The 23,824-nt window shown below is 36.8% G+C and overlaps 1 protein-coding gene across 3 annotated transcripts in view; it reads right to left on the bottom strand.

Moving 5' to 3' along the window:
* The window catches only part of CACNA2D3 (calcium voltage-gated channel auxiliary subunit alpha2delta 3), a 755,257-nt gene that overhangs the window by 166,906 nt on the left and 564,527 nt on the right, over positions 1-23,824 (bottom strand). For all 3 annotated transcript variants that reach the window (XR_001368709.3, XM_075938900.1, XM_075938901.1), the window contains exons 15-17: positions 23,705-23,776; positions 22,786-22,866; positions 16,790-16,864 (exon numbers count right to left, since the gene is read on the bottom strand). Coding sequence is in view for 2 of the 3 variants with exons in the window: in XM_075938900.1 (XP_075795015.1) it covers positions 16,790-16,864; positions 22,786-22,866; positions 23,705-23,776 (228 nt within the window). In the remaining variant the exon portion in view is untranslated. The remainder of the gene's footprint in view (positions 1-16,789; positions 16,865-22,785; positions 22,867-23,704; positions 23,777-23,824) is intronic.

Consider the following 23,824-nt stretch of genomic DNA (forward strand, 5'->3'; position numbering starts at 1 on the left):
ATAATATGGACTTTTTTCATACCAGCCCTATGGGTTTCATATGTTTCATTTAAGTGACATGCAATCAAAGGGAGATGGGAAAAGAGTCTAGAGAGCACACATATACAAAGTATGAGCAATATAGTGAACTTAAGCAGAGTGGGACTTGTTATTAGTCAAAAGACAAGTGTTCAAAAATTCAGAATTCACCGGTAGAAACAAAAGTGTACATCTAAAAAAAAAGTTTCTGATTGCCACAAAAGGAAGAAGAGAGAAAATTTTCTGAGGTCTAAAAGGGAACTCAAGATAAGAGCAGGGCAAACATTTTGAACTAAATGCAGATTTCGTCCAAGCATTTTGCTAATTTCTGAAGAAGTCACCAAATTCTTTCAGGATATATTTACACTGCAGAGGTTTTTTTGAAAAATGGCCATTTTTCCTAAAAAACTTCACTTATATCCACACTGAAATTGCATTCTTTCGGAAAAAAACTGAAAGAACAGAGGGGCTTTCCCGACATTGGTAAACTTCTTTCTACAATGGAGAAGCCTTTTTCCGAAAGAGCTCTTTTGGAAAAAGGCGTGTGTGGATGGGGAAGAGGGAGTTCTTTCAAAAGAAGAGGAAAGAGGAAAAAGCACGGGTGCCCTGGTGGCCACTCCATCCATAGTAATCACAGCTGAAATGTGAGATAGTGTCCATTCAGTGTGGACGCTCTCTTTCAAAAAAGCAGATTGCTTTTTCTATGCGCTTTTGCTGTGTAGATGCTCTCTTTTGGAGTAAGTTTTTTTTGAAGATCTCTTCCGGAAAAGCTTCTTCCGAAAGAAGCCTGCAGTCTAGACATACCCTCGGTTGCAAAAGGAACCTCAGAATTCTGAAAGAGTTTAAACAGTTTGCTGTGACATTTTAGAAAGGAACCTATTATTTTGAATTTTACTTCAATTGTATTAAAAATGTTAAAAACTAAACAACTTGGAAATGAAATGAAACATTTCATTACATTTCTAATACAACATTTCATCTGACTCAAAATTCACTTTTTCACCATCTTCACCAAAAAATTCAAAAAATTTGGTGTTAGGGTAACGTGGAAAGAATAGCTTTTATATATTCTTTGATTTGGTCACCTAAATTATCAGTTACTCATACATTTCTTGTTGCTATGCAGATATGGGGAATCCTTAGATATTACAATAATTATGCTAGACAAAATGCAAAAACTTTCACTGACTCTCTTAGAGCAAGGATATGACCTGAATGACTCCATCCAGGAAATACCTGTGCAAGTGTGTAACTTTCCTAATCTGACTATTGTATGAGGAAGTATAGTAAGTATCTGCAGGATTGGGGATAATACAGGAAGATGGATAGGCTAATTATAGAACAGCTAATAATACTCTTTAGTATATTTAGAATTTCACAAAACTGCCTACTCTGTTCTAGGTCGTTTTCAATTTTAGTATTTAGCATCACTCTATGCATAGCTTTAACATACTGCAAGAAATGCTTGGGGTCAATTTACCTCTTTTAAAATCTCTTTGCAAAATGTAATTTATCCATATATTTTCTTATCCTACTAAATTTAGCCTATCTTTACATTTGTGTCTGACACTGTCTGCTGAAATATACAAGTACTGATTGATGGCTGGAGTCAAACCCATTTGCAAGATTATTCATTCTGTAATACACTGTAACAAATTAATAAAATAGACACGTGGAAACTAGAAATTCTACCACATTAGTTTGCTTTCAAAGCATGCAAGAAAGAGCCAGATTTAAACTGGGTGCTGTTAATCCAGTTTTAGACACTGCAAAATGTGTGGAGATGACATTTAGTTCAAAATGAAGACTATAATCTGCAATTAAAGGGAAAAAAATTAATAGCACACCATACTTCTTCTTAATCACCTTTTAAATTAAAAACCTCTCTCACTAGAACTCAGTTTTTTTGTTTTTTGAATAAAATAGGTAACCACTTCCTTTGGTAATGAGTGTGACCTTTATCTTAATCAGTGTCTTTTATTTGAAGTATGACCAAACTGTTCTAGTACTTGATGATTCATGAACAATGTGTGAGGTGTTCTGCTTGAAGACTTAAGTCACTTCTTTCGCTGCCCTATATAAAACTCTTTATATGTGCTCTTATTAAATTCTATGCTTTAATTTTTTTCCTCTGAGCAATCCCCTATGGGTTAGGCAACATCTGCATTTAACATGACTTGCCATGCAATTATAAAGTCACAGTGTAGCAATGTGATTCATGAGGGAGTAAGCGGCATCTTAACAACTACAAATCTCAAGTCTAAGATGATGAAAACTTAGTAGATACATGCTCCATCTGGATAATGGGTAGTAGAGGAGGAGAGTAAACTACTGACACAGTATCCTCTGATGGTCCAGTATATTGCAAGGAATCCCTAATGGAAAAATAACTGTAGCAAAAAAATGTATTTTGTGACCAAATTCCAAGGACTACAGAGGCAGAAAAAATGTCTGCCTTGCTAAAGAATTCTGTCATGAAAGCTAGCAATCGTGAAAAGAAATAAATTTACTAATTGAAAAATGTATCATGACTGTTGTCTTTATACACTTAGGCCTACTCTACATTAGACTAGGAAGGTCAGCTTAAAGTACACAACTCCAGCTACACAAAAGGCTTATCATAAGCCAAGTCATTGCAGGCTTACTCTCTTAGGGTATGTCTACACTAGCTCCCTAGTTCGAACAAGAGAGGCTAATGTAGGCATTTGAAGTTGCAAATCAAGCCTGGGATTTAAATATCCTGGAATGAGGTTTAACAGGTAGTTCGTACTAGGGCTTTATTTAGAACTACTTCCTTTACTTCACCTAAATAAAGGCACTGTGGAAGGCTCTTGCATGGGCCATAAAAGTAAGTGGAGACGCCTTGAGTTCCCCTTCTCTCCACCTAATGGCAAATTTTAATGGTAGTTCTTCCAAGCAGGGACTGAAAATAAGTGACAATGAAAGTTTCTCAGCATTTGGTTCATAGATGAGATCATTTTCCTGTCCTGAAGTGCCTACATAAGACAGGACAAACATAAAATAACCTAGAGAAAACAGTTCTGCAAATGGTGAACATAGTAATTATTAAGGAGGAGAAGAATTGAGGGGTATTGTTTGAAGAGGGATTTTAAACCCTGCTTCTGAAAACATACATTCCTGTTCCTTCCATCTACATTAAGCCATGCAAGAGGACTGATCATTCAGTTAATATGCACTTCAATTTTCTGAAACACTCTGCCTTGGGATGTTAGTGTGAAGTTGCATACCTTCTCCATTTAAATCTCTCCTGTTTGGCCTTTACAGCATTTATTTTATTTGTATTTCCTCCTAGCTATATGTTCCTGATTTGACTCCTATAGTTCCTAGGTTCTGTGACCTGCATTTATTTTGTGACTTTGAAAGATTTTTCACTGAGCTCAGCTGGACGCTGGATTTGAAGAGCACTTGGAGATGTCCAGTCATAAAAAGTGCTTGTGAAAGAAAACTCCTACAATTAAAATTGAGAAAACACGACTTCTTTACTTTCTTACAAGTGAAAAAGAATTGTCCTTTTCAAAGAAAGACTCACACAAAGTCTATTATTTAAGACTTTAATCCAGAAGTTCTTAGGTTATGGTTGGCAACAAAGACCAGTTATTTTTGATTGATCATTCATGCCAGCTGGCAGTGAGAAACTGTCATACTGTAAAATTTCCAGCTATATTGCAAAAAATGACAAGGGTGTCCATGTTGCTTTAAATGGCATGTCTGTAGAGGGAGCAGAAGGGAGGGCACGAAATATATAACCTTCATTTTTCAAGCAAGGAAATACTAGGGGGAAATAGATGTGCTCTATACAGTAAGATTCCTCTGTCCAAGTAATAGAACCAAATAATTTTCATACCATCCTTTGTTTCAAGAATTCTGCATACTCTAAGATACACATATGTGTGTGTTTTACAAATAGTGCAAAACGTCTAAAGTGATGATATGGAAATAGAACAGAGGAAGGTGGAACCAAAGAAACAGAACACAGCTTCATGTCACATGCCTACCAAGACTGGGTGAATAGTACATCATTTTAGATCACAATTGAGCAGGATTACACTTGATTAGTAAAGTGACATGTATTTGATTCATTTCACTGAAACCTCCTCCCCCCAGGTTTACAGTTTTATTTGCATTCTCAGGATCATATTTGGGATTATGTAAAATTGACAGCTGCTTATAATTATTCTTGGTTTCAGTTGAAATAATTAAAAACATCTGCCTTTATCTTAACACTACCAGACTTAAACCCATGAGCTTGGTTGTACCTAACTTCAAAGCTGAAAGCAAAGCATAAAAGAAACCTTTGCATATTACTAACAAATTTTCAGTGATTCATTTATATGTACAACCAGTTATTCGAGCAGCCTGCAAACCTTTAATTATCTTTTAAATATATGTAATTTAGAACTGCTAATTAGATAGCAATTTAATGCTCTCACAGGGACTCAGACACTCTTGTCTTTTTTAAATATGTAAACTCCAATAGGAATAATCATTGGCATTCAAGTGATTGAATTTTTCAGTTATTTAAATGAACACGAGGCATTTACACTGTTCAAATCATTTAAATATTCTGCTGTCAGCTGCAGCTGTAGAGTTTTACGGACTCTCTGAATAAAGCAAGGGTAAGTATAGGTTATCTTACGTTCCAGGCAGGACTCCCCAGAGAGGAATGAGATTTGCTGCTTATGAAAGGCTAACACTGCTTAAGTGGAGCATTAATGTTTCCTCTGAGACTTGGATTTCTCTGTTTTTCTATATTTGGAGAAACAAATTTTCCCAGAATTTACAGCTCTGAAAAGCTTAAAACTGATTTAGCAATTTTTAAATACATAGGTCTTTTAGCTATACACGATATATCATGGCATTTAATGTTTTAATTTAAACTCACTGACTTACTGTGGTAGCCAAACTGCCAACATATTTAGGTGAGGGTTTTATAGTACATGCATAGACTTTGTTTCCTGTATATACCTTCTTCTATTAGGACTGATCTTTAAAATAAATTATATAAAGATGTGTCCCATTTTGAGGAAAGCAATTTATCAGTTAGACTACATATTGCAATGATAGAAAACATTATTTTGTATGACCATTCCAAATACCATCATTGCTAGCATTCCTGAGCTACAGCTAAGAATGGGTTTCAGTTTTCCCATGAGGATAGAACAGTTTGATTTAAACTTAGACATGTTATAAAATCCTTAGTCAAAATGGAGCAAGACGTTGAAACTCTAGTGCAGCATTACTTAAATTCTAACTCATCATGGATTATATAGGATTTATCTATAAACCAGGACACTTTCATGATCGCAAACTTAACAAAAAATAAAAAGACAGAAAAAGATGTCTTCTCAACTCAATATTGTATTTGGTCATCTGTGAAAAACAGAAATTAAAAGGCTCTCCTCCCTCAAAGGAAATTTTGTTAATGTATTCCATCCCAGAAAGAACAATCTGTTTTGAGAATAATAGCCTAGAATGATGCTGATGTCAATTAAAAGGGAAAAGTGGCAGAGATTCTATGCAGTCCATTAGGGATTTCACTATTAGTGATTGAATTTCTGTAGAAGGTGCTCAGATACTGTGCTCAAGGGTGGCAGTACAAATCTCTAATGTAGACAGAATAGATTGTTAAACAGGTATAATCCCAGAGTAACTTTATTTACTACAAATTAAACTACCTTCCTGAATTTCACTATAACCCCTCCATTTTCTTATCAAGAACCACTTTTCCTGTGACACTATAAAAACTGCCTAACCAGTAAGGGCTAGGCTGAGGGGTAATCGGGTATATGTATATTAATAAGTATATGTATATCAGTTGTGTGTATTTTAATTAATATAACAAATGGATATTATTCAATTATAGTTCTCTCTCCAGCCCTTAGTAGGTTGCTTGTCTTTTTAGACCATAAACTCTTCAGGATTAGTACTGCATCTGTGTGTGGACAGTGCCTAGCACAATGATGGTTCTAACAGAATAGCAATAAAGAAATAACAATATAAAGGCATCGCAAGTGTAAATGGGATAGAAAATTTCTCTCAGGTGTGTACTTTTCAAAATTGCATAAGGACTATGGTAAGCCAATAGAAACTGACTTGAAAATCCCAAATAAAAGGAACAAAATCAAATTTATTGTCAAACCAATAATTCCTCGGTTCATACAAATATGAAACAGTGAATAATTTAACAGAAGTAAAACAAATGTTATGCAAAGTAACTGCACTCACTAAAAAAATAAAGATCTATAAATGAAATTTGGAAGATAGCAGTGATCTTATAGAGATACCCAGATTAAAAAACAAACTATAAGATCTGCTTCTGATCTCATTTACACAAATAAAGCTCAACAAAATTCAATGAGTTCAATAGGTCTATATCAGATTTAGAGAGTTATCCCCATCAATAGTTAGTAAGGCTCTCTCTCTCTCTCTCTCTCTCTCTATATATATATGGCACTTTCAATTAGAAGACTCCAAAATCACTTTTCCTCTTTATCACTTTTCCTCTTTACCTTTGGGGTCTCTCTCTTCCACTCATATATGAGGGATTATTGCATCCACAAAGTGAAATAAAGCTGTGCAATGTTTGTAAAACCATACATCAGTTCTGTGAGGGGAAGAGTTTAAACTTCACTCAATAAAGCTTCCAACTGTCTGTGAATAGCACCTTCTATATTAAATATGAACATATATATCAAATATCACGATGTACATGAATTCTATAGACACAGAGCAGGGGCCATCTTTTTGCTGTGTATTTGTACAGTGCCTAGCACTAGTGGAATATAAATAAATAATGAAACATTAATAGTAGCAGAGGGAGGGGGGGCTAACAGACTTGCTGGGCCCCTGGACAAGGTATGTGTCCACTTTGTGCTCTTGGAAATGGTGAGGCCATGGGCAGAAGGGAAGGGGCTGCAGCAGCCAGCCCTGGACACCACCAGGAGAGCAACACTGATCCCTCCCACTCCCCAAGGAGCCCTGAAAGGCACATGGAGTGTGCTGTATGGCACTTCTGGGGCTTCTAATCACCAGTCCCAGAGGTAATTGCCCTCTTTGCTCATCCTGTCAGTGGGTAAGAAGTGTAGACTCTGTTCCAGCCTGGAGAAGCTTGAAATTTACATCAAAGAAGAATGATCCAAGAACAAACAAATGGAAAGGAAAGAAAGCCAAGAAAAGAATGAATGCTATTTGCTAAGGAAAGCAGATGATACAATTTTTTTAGTTTCATATGGTTGCTTTTTATGGTATTGGTTTTTTATATTTTGTCCTTTTCAGACCAGAACAGAGATTAGTGGCAGAAAGAGGTATGAAAGAAGTAAATTTCAGGAGGAGAGAGAGGCTAGACAGCATATTACTATGTTTGCAAGAAACATTTGATAGTATACAAGACTGCATACAGAGTACAGTAATATCTTGATTTTCCTGTAACTATGACTCAACTTGCAGCTTGCAAATTTGGTTTCCCCTTTAGTTTTTATTCAGAATGCTATTTGTTTTTCTTTGCAAAATTTATGAAGTTCTTGTAAACATATAATAGTATTCTACCATATTAATTAATAACACTGCAAACTCACTACTGTAGCTCTAGGGTCTTGAACCATTACGATTGTTTTTTTTTAATAGGGACATTTTTCTCTCAGCATAGAAGCACTCACTTTTTATTTTTTCATACTACAGTAAAAAACTGTTCTCAAATATATCAGAAAAAAGAAACATATTTTTTTTCTTTTTCCCTATTTAAAAAAAAAATCAGTAGATATTTATTTCTGCATTCCAATACAGTATTTTGACAGCAAGGGAAATATATTAAATATCACTTTTAGCCTTCTCTCTTTTACATAAATGTAACATACTAAAATCAGGAATGATTTAAAGTTACATTAATCTCTGTTTCAAATAAGGGAAGACCTGGCACTGCCTATTTCCAGCGCCCATGAAGCCCACATTGCAAAAATACTGAACTTGGCAGTGCTAGGCTGCCACCTACTGGCAGTTCTTCCTCAATTCATCACTGGTTTATAACCACAGAGGAACTAGAAAGTGCATTTTTCTGACTCAGTGCTCAGAAAACCAATCATTATGAAATGAATAGAAAATAGAACTAAAAAACTAGCAACAAGATGCTGAATTTTAACACTACATACAGGCACATTCTCAGTAGAGCAGAAGATTAGAAAATCTATTGTTAAGTTACATTGCTCCTCTACTATATTCCCCTTTTCTTAGGCAATGTCTCCTCCTATTCTGAGTGTGGGTACACTGGCCATGCACTGGTTTAGTGTGACAGAGCTAATGACAACCAATGTAACCAAAGAGAAACAGTATTCATCACAGGAAAAGAGTGAACAATAAGAGATGGACTAAAGAGAAGTGAGATAGGGGGAAAAAAGAAAAAAGGTAGAGCTACGATGGAACTATTCCAATCAGTTATTAAACCATTTGGGACAGAAATGTAATGAAGCATAGGTACAGTCCTCCTGGAATAGTTCAGTCAGCTCTCCTGCATGACCACAATGGTCTGTGAAAACATCCTAGCAGCACTGCTTTAGAAAATGCAGGTGAGCACTTTCCTGATTAAAACCTGCTTTGACCTTCGTGGGGTCACAAATCAGTTTCTTTCCCTGCTGGGTGCCCAGCAGTGATTGTTACCACTCATAGTCCACACAAAAAACTCCAATTACGTTAAATGAAAGCTAAGTTCATTCAACAAATCATAGAAAATAAAGAGAAAATCACCATCACAAAGAACAACAAAGAACAGTTAGCAAAATATAAATCCATCATGCCCAATCAGTACAAGAATTGTAGCTAGCGAGGCTCCATTCAGAATGGCAAAAGATTAAGTTAAAATTCTTACATATTTGAATGCTCCCTTCCCCCCTAAAAAACAGCTGTTGCTAGCCTGTCTGTGTTTTCAGGCACCCACAAAGGGAGTTTCTCAAGAAATAGTATGCCTCTCTTTCCCATGTCATTCCAGAACTTAACAGATATGGCTCATTGGACTTAACCACTCAGGAGTCTATGAGTATAGTAGCATTACATCATCTCAGACAAAACTAATGATAATCTAAACCAGTCTGAATCCAGCTTGTATACTTGGAGGTAACCTCAAATTATGTCGAAATTTTAGCTAATATCCTTTGTTAACTATTTAATTCCAGTCCTGCATGCATGTCACACTCTTGATTGCCATGAAGCTAATGGGAGTTCCCTTTCCCCCCTCCTCCCGGGGTTTAATGGGACCTGGATTTGACTGATAATAATTGTTATATTCTCATTAAAAAAATTATGTCCATAATAGCCCAGTTCAACCATCACCACATCATCGCAAGCCCCAGTGCAGTCAAGGAAAGCTTGTCAATAGACAGTGTTTATAGGGTGCAGATTTTTAAAAAGATTCTTCCAAAAACTGAAAGAAGATAGACTGACTATATGGTATTGAATTGAGCTCACCGCAACTGACAGCTTTCAGGCACACTTCCCAACAATTCAATTTTAGAAAGAAAGAAAGAAGATTGTATAGCTAATGAGATAAATACACCCAAGATGTACAGTAGAGAGAGTGCTGTTGATGGTAATATATTCATTTCTCCTATAACAAAATACTTAACTACATAAGGTGGGTAGCACCATTTACCAGTCTAATTTACATTAAGCTCTGTTGCTGAATTTAATTTATAATTCCTTGTAAATAAATTTATAGTTCCTTAAAAATCTACTGTATAAGAATGGATAATATATAATTTATAGTACAGTGTTTGAAGTCAGTAATTTGCAGAAGGAAGGGGGTTATGTGTGTGCATATTTTAAAATTCTTTGGGGGAACTTTAAAATATACAAATATAAACCACTAGATGCATTACACAGGACAACAAATGTTCTTCAGGTGTTTCTTTAAGAACCCAGAATGAAGTTATGGCTATCTAGAGAGGGTGGTGAAGCTTATCAAACAGGAACATCTCTCCTCACATCCTCCTTGTTTAGAGATTTTTTTTTTAATTAAAGGAGCCAGTGCTGTATCCTTCATATAAAGCTGGGTATCAAGAAATGAATCAGATCCTCAACAAAATATTCACCTCAATACACAAAGAGAGTGGAAATACTGCTATGTGATGAGTTCCAAAATGGATATGTGAAAATTTCCAATACAAGGCATATCCATGATTCAACCCACCCCCTCTAAAGATAAGAGAAGAATATGAATTATTCCAGATCAATTATAAATTATTCTGCCCACAGCAGAAAATAAATAACACAAATGTAATAGAAATGTTTAAATATCTAGTAAGTGCCTTATTTTTTTCTTTCCTCTAAAATTACAGATGTAGAAAATACAGGCATCTAAATTGATTTAATACAAGTATTTACCCTACAAAATTTTCTTCCTTTTGTTTTCTCTTTTGTTTCCTCCTTTCCAGTTTATGTATCCATTCCATTTATGTATGTGCACATATTTTCTTTTTTTAATTTTTTTCCTTAGTGATTCTTCTTCCATGGGCTCTTTTGCTATAAGGATTTCCACTGACATCTTTACCTTTCCTCAGTAAAGTTCCAAAGAAGATGTGGACTGATATGGTGACACAATATTTGTCTACAGGGCAAGGTAATGCAGACTATGGGGATGTGACTTCTAAAGCATACTAATGTACTGCACATTGACATTGCATTAAAGGTTCCCTGCTATACTTGGTTAAAGAGAACTAAGGAACCGTTAGGGAGCCTACATAGACCAATTAATGCTCAGAATGTTAGTGTGCTTTAGAAATACTAGAGTACATTATTCATGATGTAGAAAAGCCCTAAAGAAAATTGGAAACAAAGACAAGTGGGATGTAGGTCACTATTCTCACACTATCTCCACCCCCAGGATGTTATCATCTTCAGTGTGGTGTTAAGTTGAGGGTGTGAGGACATGGTGACATCAAGGGTACATCCATGCTTCACCCGTAAGTCAAAATCAGATACGCAATTTGAGCTACACAAATTGTGTATCTTATTTCGATCTAATTTCGAAATAGCTTATTTCAAAATTTGGCGCTGCCTACACAGTGCCAAATTTCAAAATAGAGCACTATTCCAAAATGTCCCTTAATCCTCATGGAATGAGGATTACAGGGACATTGGAATAGTGAGCTCATTATTTCTAAATCTATTTTGAAATAACGTACTGGTTCAAAAGACGTAGAATAGCTACTTCGGGATATCTCTGGTATCCTGAAATAGTGCTGCACTCTAGACATAGCCCAAGACAGCTGAGTCTTATACCACGTCAGTAGATTCATGGCTTTCACCGCATCCACTCCCTGGCTTCAGTGAGATCCCTATACTAGAAAAGGTCAGTAGGGAGAAGATGTAATGCTGAAAGAAGTTCATTAAAGAATCCCTGAAAGGTTTTCTATTGTGATGTTCTCATGTCCAAAAATGAAAAAAATCTGCCAGGGTGCCATGGAATGTGGTACAATTGACAACACTCTATATGCATAGTTGTTTCACACTATAGAAGCATGTCAAGAAAATCCTGGGAGTTTTTCCCTTTATTTCAATAGGGCCAAGATTTCACCATCAGTCTACAACATGTGCTAGATCACCATTATTACTGCCTGTATTGCAGTGTTGCCTAGAAGTCCCAGTGAGGTTCATTGCCCTTTTATACTAAGTGCTATACATACACAAAGAAAAATGCACTCGCTGCCTCAAAGAGCTTATGGTGTAATTTGAAACATATATTCGACAAGAGTAATAAACAAAGGGAGGAAATGGGAGGAGGGAGGACATAGACAATAATAAGATCATGCGGTTATGTAGATCAGCTACGTGTACAACTTGATGGTTGCAAATTGTTTGAATTTAAAAAAAAAATCAACTTCTCTGACTGCCGTCCAACCTAACCACTCTTATTTGGCTGATTTCTAGAGAAAGAGAGAGAAGTTGGACCACAATAGTAAAGTATACAAATCTCTTATAGGGTAGAACAGAATTCTTTGGTTCATCATTACATGTGTGTGTGAAATTCTATCAGTTCAACTCCAATAGTGAGGAACAAGATCTGTGCTTTATCACTGTAGCAGCATTCCTGGTTAAATTCAAACATGTTATTGCAACTTCCTCAGTTAATAAGGTTTGTTAACTAAAAACAGGTGGAAAATGAAGACATACGGGAACACTACAGAGGAAACCCTGTTTATACAAAATACATTGCAGACAATGCTTAAAGACCAATTCACATATATCAAACTATGAACCCTTTAATGCAGCCATGGGTAATGAAACCAATTAAGTGTTAGTTGCACATGTTAAAGCTGCCTCCTAGGCAAAGTTCACATGCTCAAATCCTGCAACATTTTAAAAATAAAGAATTTAAACCAAAAAACCAACACTGAAGTGAAATTTTGTCATGGATCAAAAACTGGCTAAGAATCAGGGAACAAAACCATGGGAATAGTTTTCAACTTTGTGAACAGCAGGGACCATCATGGGTCCAGACTATGTCTGGTGGGCTACATCTAGACTGGCATGATTTTCTGCAAATGCTTTTAACGGAAAAGTTTTTCCGTTAAAAGCATTTGTTGAAAAGAGCGTCTAGATTGGCATGGATGCTTTTCCGCAAAAGCACTTTTTGAGGAAAAGCGTCCGTGCCAATCTAGACGCGGTTTTGCGCAAGAAAGCCCTTTTTCGCCATTTTCGCCATTGGGGCTTTTTTGTGCAAAACAATACCGCGTTGTTTACACTGGCCCTCTTGCGCAAAAGCATTTGTGTAAGAGGGCTTTTGCCCGAACGGGAGCAGCATAGTATTTCCACAAGAACACTGACAATCTTACATGAGATCGTCAGTGTTCTTGCGGAAATTCAAGTGGCCAGCGTAGATAGCTGGCAAGTTTTTCCAGTCTAGACGCAGCAGTGCTGTTTAATGTATTTATTAGTAATCTGGAAAATGGGTGAGCACTGAGGTAGGTGAGACAAAGTTATTTGGGTTAGTGATGTCCATATATGACTAAAGTACTTCAGGCAGATCTAACTAAGCTAGGTGAATGGGCAACATGATGGTAGATGACATTTGATGTTGGTAAGTGTGAGATAATGCACATTGGATGAGAAAAATGGAATTACACCTTACATCTGACAAGGATCTAAAACAATGATATCAACACAGAAAAGATGCCTGGTAAAATCTGTGAACAGCTCAATAAAGATTTTGCCGTACAAAAAGCAATCAAAATATAAAAATGGATTAGGATTGGTATGAGGAACAATAAAGAAAAAACAATAATGCCATATTGCAAATCAATGGGATAGCCTAATCTGGAATATTAGCCACTGCGTCATCAAAACAGACACTGTAGAATTAGAAGAGATTCAGTGAAGGGCAACAAGAATGAGTAGGAAGATCGAAAGCTCTCATCTGAAGAGAGATTGAAAAAATGAAATTGTTTAATTTAGCACATAGTCAAACATGAGAAGGTTTGATTAAAGTATATAAAATAACTAATGACATAGGGAAAGTTGATCAGGGGCTGTTTCCTCTGTCTCATAATGAGGATTAAAATGGTATTAATTTAAATTTAAAAGGTGACGAATGAACACTGGTAAAAGAAATATTTCTTCCCACATAAGGTGTAATTATATTGTGTAACTTATTGTCACAGGAGGCCATGTAGGCCTATAAAATTTAAAAAGGATTAGACAATGAATGAAATGGTTTGGAAGAATATTCAAAGTTGAAATAGCTAATACTAACAAAATCTTGGAACATATAAAATCTTATGCCTCAGAAATTAAGAAAATTGCCAGATCTACTAGGGTTTAAGATGAGATATTTAAGATTTTTGCCCACTGGAAGGTTTCTTGTACCTTTCTTTGGATTATCTAGTGCTGCAAACTGTTGGAGACAAGATGCTGGACTACATGGACCGTGGTACTGACGCACTATAGCAATTCCCATGTTTATATACAGGATATTGTGATAGGGTTTGTGTATGGGTGCCTCAAATTTTGTTCCCTTTTGTGCCCACAAACCTTTGGTGTAATCATCTGTGCCCTTCCTCTCTGGTCCTTTCCCAGGTGGGGTTTCCCCCACTTTCCTACCCAACTCTTTGGTCCTCCCTCTCAATAACATCTGCCTCCTTATACTCTTCTGTTAACTTGACTGCTGCATCCACCATGTCAGGCTGGTGGTGTCTGATCCACCCTCATGCAGATATTTTCAGAAAGAGCATACAAAAATTGTTCAAGGACAAGGGTGTACATTATTTCTCCCACTATTGTGGATTGGGCCTCAGGCAGTGAGTTGCCCAGTCCACTAGCCTCTAGGTAAATACCTTGGACTGCACCGCCTCCATCCATCAGGCTGCTCAAATCTTTTGCCAAATATATCCAACAGGTCCACCCAGTCTAAAACGGCTGCCCTCACCGGCTCATAGTTCTGGGCCTATTCACTGCTCAAGGTCAGATGGGCCGTTTGAGCCTCTCCTCCTAGGTATGGAGCCAAGCATAGGCCCCAGGTTTCTCTTCCCCCTTCTGGTGTCCATGGCTACTCCCTTGAATGTCTCTAGGAAAGCATCTGCCAGGCCCATTTTACAGAGTGCTATGTCTGGCGGACAGGTGCCATCCCCTCCCATGCGACTCACCACTTATTCCTGGAGTTGCTGCTGCATGCTGCTGTGTTCATTCAAAGTCTCGCAGGTTTTGCTGTTGCTTTGTCTGCCAGGATAATAAGGCCCCAGACAAACCCCCATGACATGTCACAGGGTTCACACTTGGGCGTCTTGACCTTTGGCTCCTTTTGTGCCCACAAACCAGCCAAAGAGCTCTCCCTTGGAGCAATCACCCCTGCCCTTTATTGTCAGTGTCAGTTCCTGCTACCTTCTATGTACAGAGGGTCAGGGACTGCTAGCTTCTCTAGCTAGCTGGGGAGCACAGCTTTTCACTCCCTGACTCTTCCCTTTCCTCTCTCTGCTTTCTTACTTCCTGTCAGCCTTATATATCCCTATGGTTAATGAGATCCATGGCTGTTCCCCATTTACTCGTCAGGTGTGGGCTTCCTCAGCTAGCTTCAATTACCCTGTCCTGCTGGAGCTGGCATGACAGAGTCTGGCTCGTGCTTTCTAGCTAGCAGCCTGTTACAGGTATATACACTCTATCTTGCCACAGATACAGTGCAAATTTGAACAACACATGGAGTGGTTAGATGTTGATTCAGAAGTCAGTATTTTGTATATGGATAAACTGAATTAATGGAGGCAGAAGAGAGGGTGGCGGCTTCTCTTTTCCCAGTCTTGACATGTTTTGAAGGCAGAGGTACTAATTTCAATGATTAAGTGAAGATATAAACTCACAATGATGGAGGTGAGCCAATGGAATGTGGGATGGTAAACAATCTCTTAGGGCAAGCTTTTAGGGTGACTGAACTATGTGTGTTCAAATGTGTGGCTGCCCAGGAGCAGGGATGTGATACTAGAAGTTGGGATCTAGTAGTTCCATGTTTGTATGCTAAGAAATGAAGCGGGTTAATTTGCAAGGAACTTATTGTTTCTTGGTCTGTAATTTGCCAAATACTACTCTGCTGCTATAGTCCTTTTTTCTGCATTTCTGTGGCAAATTTCTCAATGCAGAAACACAAGGTACTTTTAACAGAAAGATAAATCCTCTTTACTGTAGAAAAAAATTGTAATGAGTAACCTTTGTTAGCTTGCCTTTAAAGATACTATAATGGGCAGCTTGTTCCTTGCTTAGTTCTCCATCTTTACACAAAAGCTGCTAAGAAATAAGCCATTGCATTCACCCATGGAAGTTCCAGTGTTGATCTTTTCATTTGCTTTCCCCCAGTTAAATAATAAATAAGGAAACAATCAACTTAAATACAAATGTTAATTGAGTGTGTAATTTCTAAACCAAATGTTAGACAGACAAAATGTTAGCGCTGACTGAAAATGCAGGATGTGCTAATGACTTCATAAATCATACTTTTCAATAATTCTAATTTATTTATATATGAAATTAGCCATCCAATTAATATTGCTGTTTTCTGCTAAAATATTGTTGAAATCAGATATTACCCTAAGTACCTACTTGAGAAATACATATGGCATCCACATGTGTACAAGAGTGAGTTCATTAATACCAGTGCTTTTCTAAAGGTTGATGGTGATGAACACTTGTATGCCCTGTTCCTAAACAATGCTGCAATCAGGAATGAAGCTGTTCTCCAGGGTGTTATGTCGATAAACATTTGCATAATGGGCACTTCTATTTTACTTATTTTGATTAATGCAAACAAGATGACATAGGAAATAAAGGTGAACTTTGTTGCTACTCTTTTACTAAACATCCCATGGGGCCCTATTTTACCATAAAATGTGGAGGAGTTTTTGAAAATTCTGTACATATTTTAAATTGGAACCTACTTTAAAATGACAAATAGGGGGTATTACATAGTAATAGAGCATTCCATTTTAGCGTAAAATGCACATAATTATAGCAATTTTTGGCTTTGCCGTTTAGCAGTAATAGAGGTCTGTACCTTTTACAGACTAACTTGTATATTTATGTACCATGGAATTATTTGTGTTAACATTGGTTTCTATTACACTGTAAAATACACTACGCATTTATACTTAACCCTAAGTTAAAAGTGGAACTTCTTATAGGCATGGAATATTATATTTTGATCTTAATTAAAAAACATATTCTTCATACATCGAGTAAATATAATAACCATAAATGAATAAAATAGGTCAACAAATAGCTTTCTTACCAATGGTCGGAGCTCTGGATGAGTCAAAATGTATCCATTGTTTGTAATCGCAAAAGCATATCCATGAATACCTAACTGTAAGAATAAATCCAAAAGGAGCATTAATTAACTTGGTCTTCAGTGAATTCTGAAACAAAAAAGCAGCCAAATATTTAGTCATGTATGGCTTACACTTGGCATTCATAACTCATATCTCAATGCAATATTTCATTAAAATTAATGCAAAGAGCCAATCCTTGATATTTTGTGAACTTGGTAAACAGCACAATTTTAAAATGTCACACATATTTTGCTATCTTGGATACTTATTCTTATGTACTTGATGTGAACTTTAAAAAATTGATTATAAAGAAAACCATAAGAATTGTGATGTAATACACTATGTGCTAACATATGAAGAATTATTGGAATTTAGTAAACTCACAAATACACCGGGGGTGTGGGCCAGGTTCTGCCTTCTTATTTGTGAAATGGGTGCATTACATCAATGGAACCATTGAAGTCAATGGGACAGCTCCCATGAGTAAGCTGAACAAGAAGTGGCCTATTATCAGTGATATTTACATAGAACAGTCTTGATTCTACTTCATTTCCAAATTATTTCACGTTTACTTTTGTATACACAGGACAGGGGTTAATTCAAATGCAGAAATTCATGTAATTTACATTTTTGGACTTAACAAGACTGTGGAAACTCATCTGAGAGCAATGAAATGTTTCATTAGGCCCACAAGTAAAAAGTGATCAAAGTTAGCACTGCATTTATTTAAATAACAATCCTACCAATTGACAATATTCCAATTACACAGTTGGCTGCAACCACCGACTATAATAAATGTACTTTCAAATCAATGATATGGTCATTAAGACATCCCTCTGCATAAACTTGACACTGAAACAGTATCTTTCTAAAGGTGCTATGCATACCGGAATTTTTCTCCCATAAAGATTTGCATATAGATTTAGATATCAATCATTATCTTTTCCTCTGAATTATTTTAGTTTTGAAACACTGTAACATAACATTTTTCTGTAAAATTATCCTATGTGTCATATAATAAAAGAATGCGCTTGTGTTTAAATACTTATATACACTTCAGTGCCTTCTAAACTAGAAGTGCCCTGGTTTGTCAATTAGCTTATATTTCTTGTTATTAGACTACATTTTATAAAAACTACTATGCCACATTACAGCCCTGTTTCAGCAAATGATCCATCTTCAACAATGCACATACATAAATGTTTTGTTGAATGGGATCCTAGTACAAAATGATCTGGATAGATATGTTAACAAGTCAAAAGTAGAGCCACTTCTGACAGAGATAACTAGAAAGGCTAGTCTGAAGATTTCTGTAATTAACTTGAAAGATAAAACTCACGGTGTTACTATAGCTAGATCAGAGAGATCTCCTATCTGATTGAGATTTATATTGTATTTTGCTCAGAATTATCAGATACGTATTCAACTCATATTCTTTCTCTATTTAGAGAGAAAGTTACTTCATTAATTAGCAACAGCAATAAGCTCTACTAAAGAGTAATAAAATGTGGTAGGCTTTTAACATCTCTTTGTAAAAGAAAAAGAAAACAATTTTGGACATATTTTACCTTTGGTATGTGAACTTGCATCTGGCTAAATATCAGATCTCAAGTATAATTATCTATGTGGCAAATAAAAGCAGAAAAACATCTAAACAATTAAAGTTGGGTAATGAAATAAATGTGGGTGGAATACATCCTAGAAACAATATTTATTTGTTTGAAGTGCTCTGTGCCTTCAAATGTGGCTCTTTGTCATGGTTTGTGCAGTGCTTGAAGTTGTACGTTTGCATTTAAAATGTTTCTTCTGTTTTCAGAGACAGTGCTGCTGCCACTAATATTATACATTAGAAATATTGGGACTCTCTCTTAAACTGATAGATTATTTCAAAAGGGAGGAAACTGTGTGACCACTGAAAAGTGACATGTAAGAATGAAATATTAATGAATCACACTCCACTGTCTTCATTCAGGACAAGTCCCCACTGAAAAAAAAATTCAAGCTTTGTCTGAGTAAGGACTGCTGTTAACAGCTCTTTGTTATTGTACATCTCTCACTGTCTAAAGGCCATTTCATTCAGTCTAAGACCATGTCTATACTGCACACTTGTTTTCAAATAACTCATGTTATTTCAAAATAGAGTGCACATCTACACAGCAAGCCCATTATTTCAAAATAATTTTGAAATAATGAGCTCGTTACTCCAACTTCTGTAACCCTCATTTCACAAGTAGTAAGGGAACTCAGACCTTCTTAGGTCCTTACAGCCAAGCTATCAGAGGGGTGGCTGTATTAGTCGGTATCCACAAAAACAACGAGAAGTCCTGTGGTAACTTAAAGACTAACAGATTCATTTGCGCATAAGGTTCCACGGGCAAAATCCCATTTTGTCAGAGGCAACAAGACTACTCATGGTTTATCTCCAAGCTATGATAAACTCTTTCAGGTTCTTTCTATGTAATATTGCTAAGGTATGGTTTTTTGTATTCAGCCATATAGCTAAAACTCTCATCCAGGTTCTCTTGATCTCAAGTACTACAACATCCTTCTCTTGAGTCTTGGTAAGTATAACGTTGCTCCACTCATATCTATTCAGAATGCGGTTGCAAAGATACTTTTCCTAGATCATTATTTTTACCCCATGATTCCTCTTTGTGTGCCTCCATTAGCTTCCTCTTCCCTACTGTAACAGACAAAAGCTACTCGTCTTTTATTTGAATGTCCACCAGGTTCAGGGTCTATCCCCCACTCACCTCTCACTTCTTATTCACTACTGAGATGTCATTTCCTGCTTCTGATCAGTCCATGCCATCAGCCTCTACAGTCCATTTTTGTCAACTTTAAACAAGCACTGTTGTGCATTCTCTCATGCTGCCTCTTGTGCTTGGGACGAACTCTCCATAAATTTCAGCAAAGCTACCTTGCTACCATCCTTCAAAACGCCCCTCAATACTCTTCTTTCTTGTGATGCCTAAAAACACTAAATGCCTATCATGTGGACCAATATTGTCTCAGGGCATATTTACACTTAAAGCACTACAGTGGCACAGCTATATTATAGCCACTGCCACACTGTAACACTTAAGTGCAGACACGACCTAAGCTGTAGGAGGGCTTCCCCCATCAGTGTAAGTAATCTACCTTCCCAAGAGGCGGTAGCTAGGATTTCTTATACTGACCTGGCTACACTGGATGTGGATTTTTCATACCTCTGAGACACATAGATATACTGTAATATATTCCAAGTATAGATTATGCCTCATCATTTCCTGAGCTCCCATAAATGTCATCTTGTTGTATCATTAGCAAACCATTTATGTTCCATAATTGCTACTGTCTCTCAGCAAAAGTGGCCAGAGAGAGGGGTGTTGGCAAGTGTAGTGAAAATGGGATGCAGCACCTACTATTTAGTTATAATGAAATTAACTGTTGAAGTTGGTATCTGAGGTTCTCTAGCTTGGTGCCTTACTAGAATGGTCTCCTAATCAAATAATGTCTGCTTTCCCACTAGAAAAATGGATTTAAGTGATCGTCTGAGACCCTGGTAGCATGGTTGAGAATCAGATAAGTGAGAAGGTGCTGAATAATCTCAATACAACTTAACTGATACCTACAGTATTTCTGGTATTCACATTGTGGGCCTCTCTCAAACAGAGACTTATGGTATCAAAATATTTGGGTATTGAGCTACCAAAAATCTTCTATTAGCAATTATGTTGAAACCATTATATTAATGTTCATGTGTTACTTATAACATAGATTATAATTTAGTCTAGTATATATCTGAGAGAGTCTGACTGTCTGTTCAGCTGTCTGTGTCTCTGTTCAAGAACTCCTCCAAAACAATAAGAGCTAGGTCCACCAAATTTGGTATGCAGCTTTGTCTCATCATAACTTGAAGCAAGGTAAGGATTTGGTTGTGCCAGAACAATGGGGATGTTCTGGGAATGTGATTTTTTTTCTCATAAAACAGAAAGGAGAGGCTCTGCTAGCAGGGACAATTATACAGTATAACAAACACAGGGGGCAGCAAGGGACCAGAGATGGGGACTGGGATAAATATGATCCCACTGTGGCAACAGGGGTCAGAGGTGGAGTAAGGGACCGCCAGCTATTATATATTTCACAGAGTTTGTCTATTTGTGTCTGTCTGTTCCCCAGCCAGGGGTCATGCACACCTCTGCTGGCTATGCCTGCTGCAGCAGCCATGGACAGGCACTTCTGACCTGGTTCCAAGCTGCTGTGGTGAGAGAGGACTGAAGATGTCCTCTCTCCCCAGAGTAGCCTGAATATTGAACCCCATATCCTCTGTTCCACCCCAGAGCAATTATTTAAATGAAGAAAAAAAAATTATTTGAGTTAAGGACCAAATAATATTTCTAGTGAAATAATAAAATATTGGATCAAGCCTATATAAAAAGTAGCACCACTTTTTCATTCATCAATAAGTTATTTTTACCAAGCTACAAATGATTCATGATTGCCAAGTTTATTTTGCTTGGTTGATTTTATTCATAGTACTTTTTAAAGTGTCATCTACAAATCTGGAAAACTAAATATTTGAGAAAAATGAGGAGTCCTGTCGCACATTAGAGAAAAACAGATTTGTTATGGCATAAGCTTTTGTGGATAAAACTCGCTTCATCAGATGAATTGAAGTGGAAATTACAGAGACAGAGGTATATATACAAGAAAAGAAGGAAGTTTACTTATCAAGTATAAAACCTGTGTTAATGAAGCCAATTAAGTCAGAGTGGATGTGACTCACTCATAGCAGCTGATGAGGAGATGTGAAAACCAAGAGAGGGGAAATTCCCTTTTAGTGAGATAACCAGTCTATATCCTTATTCAGTCCTAATTGGATTGTACTGAATTTGCAAATGAATTGCAGTTTTGTTTTTTCCATTTGTAATCCAATTTTGAAGTTTTTTTGCAGAACGATGGCTACTTTTAAATCCATTACTCAATGTCCAAGGATGTTGAAGTGTTCTCCTACAGTTTTATATATGTTACCTTTCTTGATGTCTGATTTGTGTCCATTTATCCTTTGGTGCAGAGACTGTCTGCTTTGGCCATTTTCCTAGGGAAAATGCCTGCACTTCTCGGCTCTCCACCAGAGATAGGAGACCTAACTTCTTTGCTGCCCTGCCCTGAGTTAGGGCCTGGGTACATTAACTATTTAAATGCTTGACCTGAGCATAGGCCTGAGCTCCTGAACTCTTTGCTGCCCAATCCCAGTCCAGGGCCTGGGCTAACTGACTGTGTTTGAGGTATGGTCCCAACCAGAGACCCAAAACGCAATACACCAATTGTCCTACTGATTCCTACTGACCAGCACATGAGTAGGATATAGTAAAGCAGAGATAATGCCCTCAGACCCAGATGGGGAGGAGCCATGCCCCAACCAGATAACACAAGGACACAGGAGATTTCAGGTCAAGGAGTTCTGAGGAGAAGGGAATTATGAAAGGAAAGTTAAAGATGAACTGTGCACATCTTTGTCTGGCTTCCATTTACAAGGATATGCAGTCCTCCAGTGTCATTATCTGGTTAGTTTACGTATGTCATATTATGTAGCATGGCATTTTGACAATTAGTTTATTAAAGGCAGCAATAATGAACACTATATCTAATTAACATTATATCCTGATAGAGGGCACTATGAAATCATACAAAAGCCAGAATGTTGCACACTGACTAATAGAAATCTGGACCTGATTGGTGAGGGTTTAAGAGAGTTAGGACTTCTCTGGTCAGTTAGTCTTAATGGAGTTACTAAGGACTGACGAGTAGAAGTGTATACAGCATATGTCCCTGGGATCCCATTTCTGATTCGCTCACTAACTTGGATATGTAAATTAGGTGCTGCATATCTTCCAAAAATACATCTAAAATATTATTGTTAATTCAATCCTGTATTCTAAATATACTGACCATGTAATCATGTGAAAATTACCTTATATTTTGGAATGGCCTTTAGAAGTTCTTTAACTGGAACATCTGTGCCCACTACTCCTAGAAGAATCCCCTTGGATCGCTGAAAAAGAAAATGCAGACCACTCAGAAGAACAAACAATCACTGTTGAAACAACACATGCCATCAATAATTATTTTCATACTGTAAAAATTGTACTGAGGAGTAAAGATCGTAACCTAATCTGCCAACTACTTAAAAAGTTAATAGGAGGATGCAGCTAATCTGGCTGGCCACACACAACACCACACTCTCAGCAGTTGGCCTCTTTTTCTTAGCCTGAAAATGAAATCTAGGAAGTATGTAAAGTTTCAGCAGATAAGGAAGGTCTCCCTCAATTAAATTCTTCTACCTGTGAAGCAGTTTTAAGATGAAATGCTACAGATAAAAATGTGCCTTTTCTTCTTCCTGTCCAATTTTCACTGCCATCTGATACCCAAGAGAGAAAAATTAAACATTATGGGAGAAATAAATGTAATTATCTTTAATAATATGGTAAGATGTTAAAATAACAAGTCTGTAAAATACAGCTATTCAAACCACCTATATGACCATTGATAATGTGCTGGATCTGAAATAAGCAAGTTAGACAGGATGAGAAAATGTATATAAATTATTTGCTATAACAAAGCTAATGTCTAAGTAATGAGACACATGGGACTAATACCACAGTATCAAATTCAGCATCTAGGACTTTGTCTTCACCATAACACCGTTAACCTTTTATTTTGAGAACTGCAGTTTCTGCATTTTATTTGTGCATAAATACATTATCTGTTTAATTTATTATAGCAATAGGTTCAAGTGGCGAAATAAATAATAATAAAAAGTTCAGCAAGTTATTACATTTTGTAGCAGACACCAAAGTATCACATGGTAGAAACACGGTTTGAGTACTTACAGTCTCATTTTGCTTACTAAACACTGGCATGGCAACAGTGGTCATCAAAACCAATCCCTGATCATCAGCAAGCTATATTAGAAAAGAAAAAGACATTACCAGTAAGCTACTTCAGTCCAT

Source organism: Pelodiscus sinensis, chromosome 11 (genome assembly GCF_049634645.1).
Source record: "Pelodiscus sinensis isolate JC-2024 chromosome 11, ASM4963464v1, whole genome shotgun sequence".
NCBI lineage: Eukaryota > Metazoa > Chordata > Testudines > Trionychidae > Pelodiscus > Pelodiscus sinensis.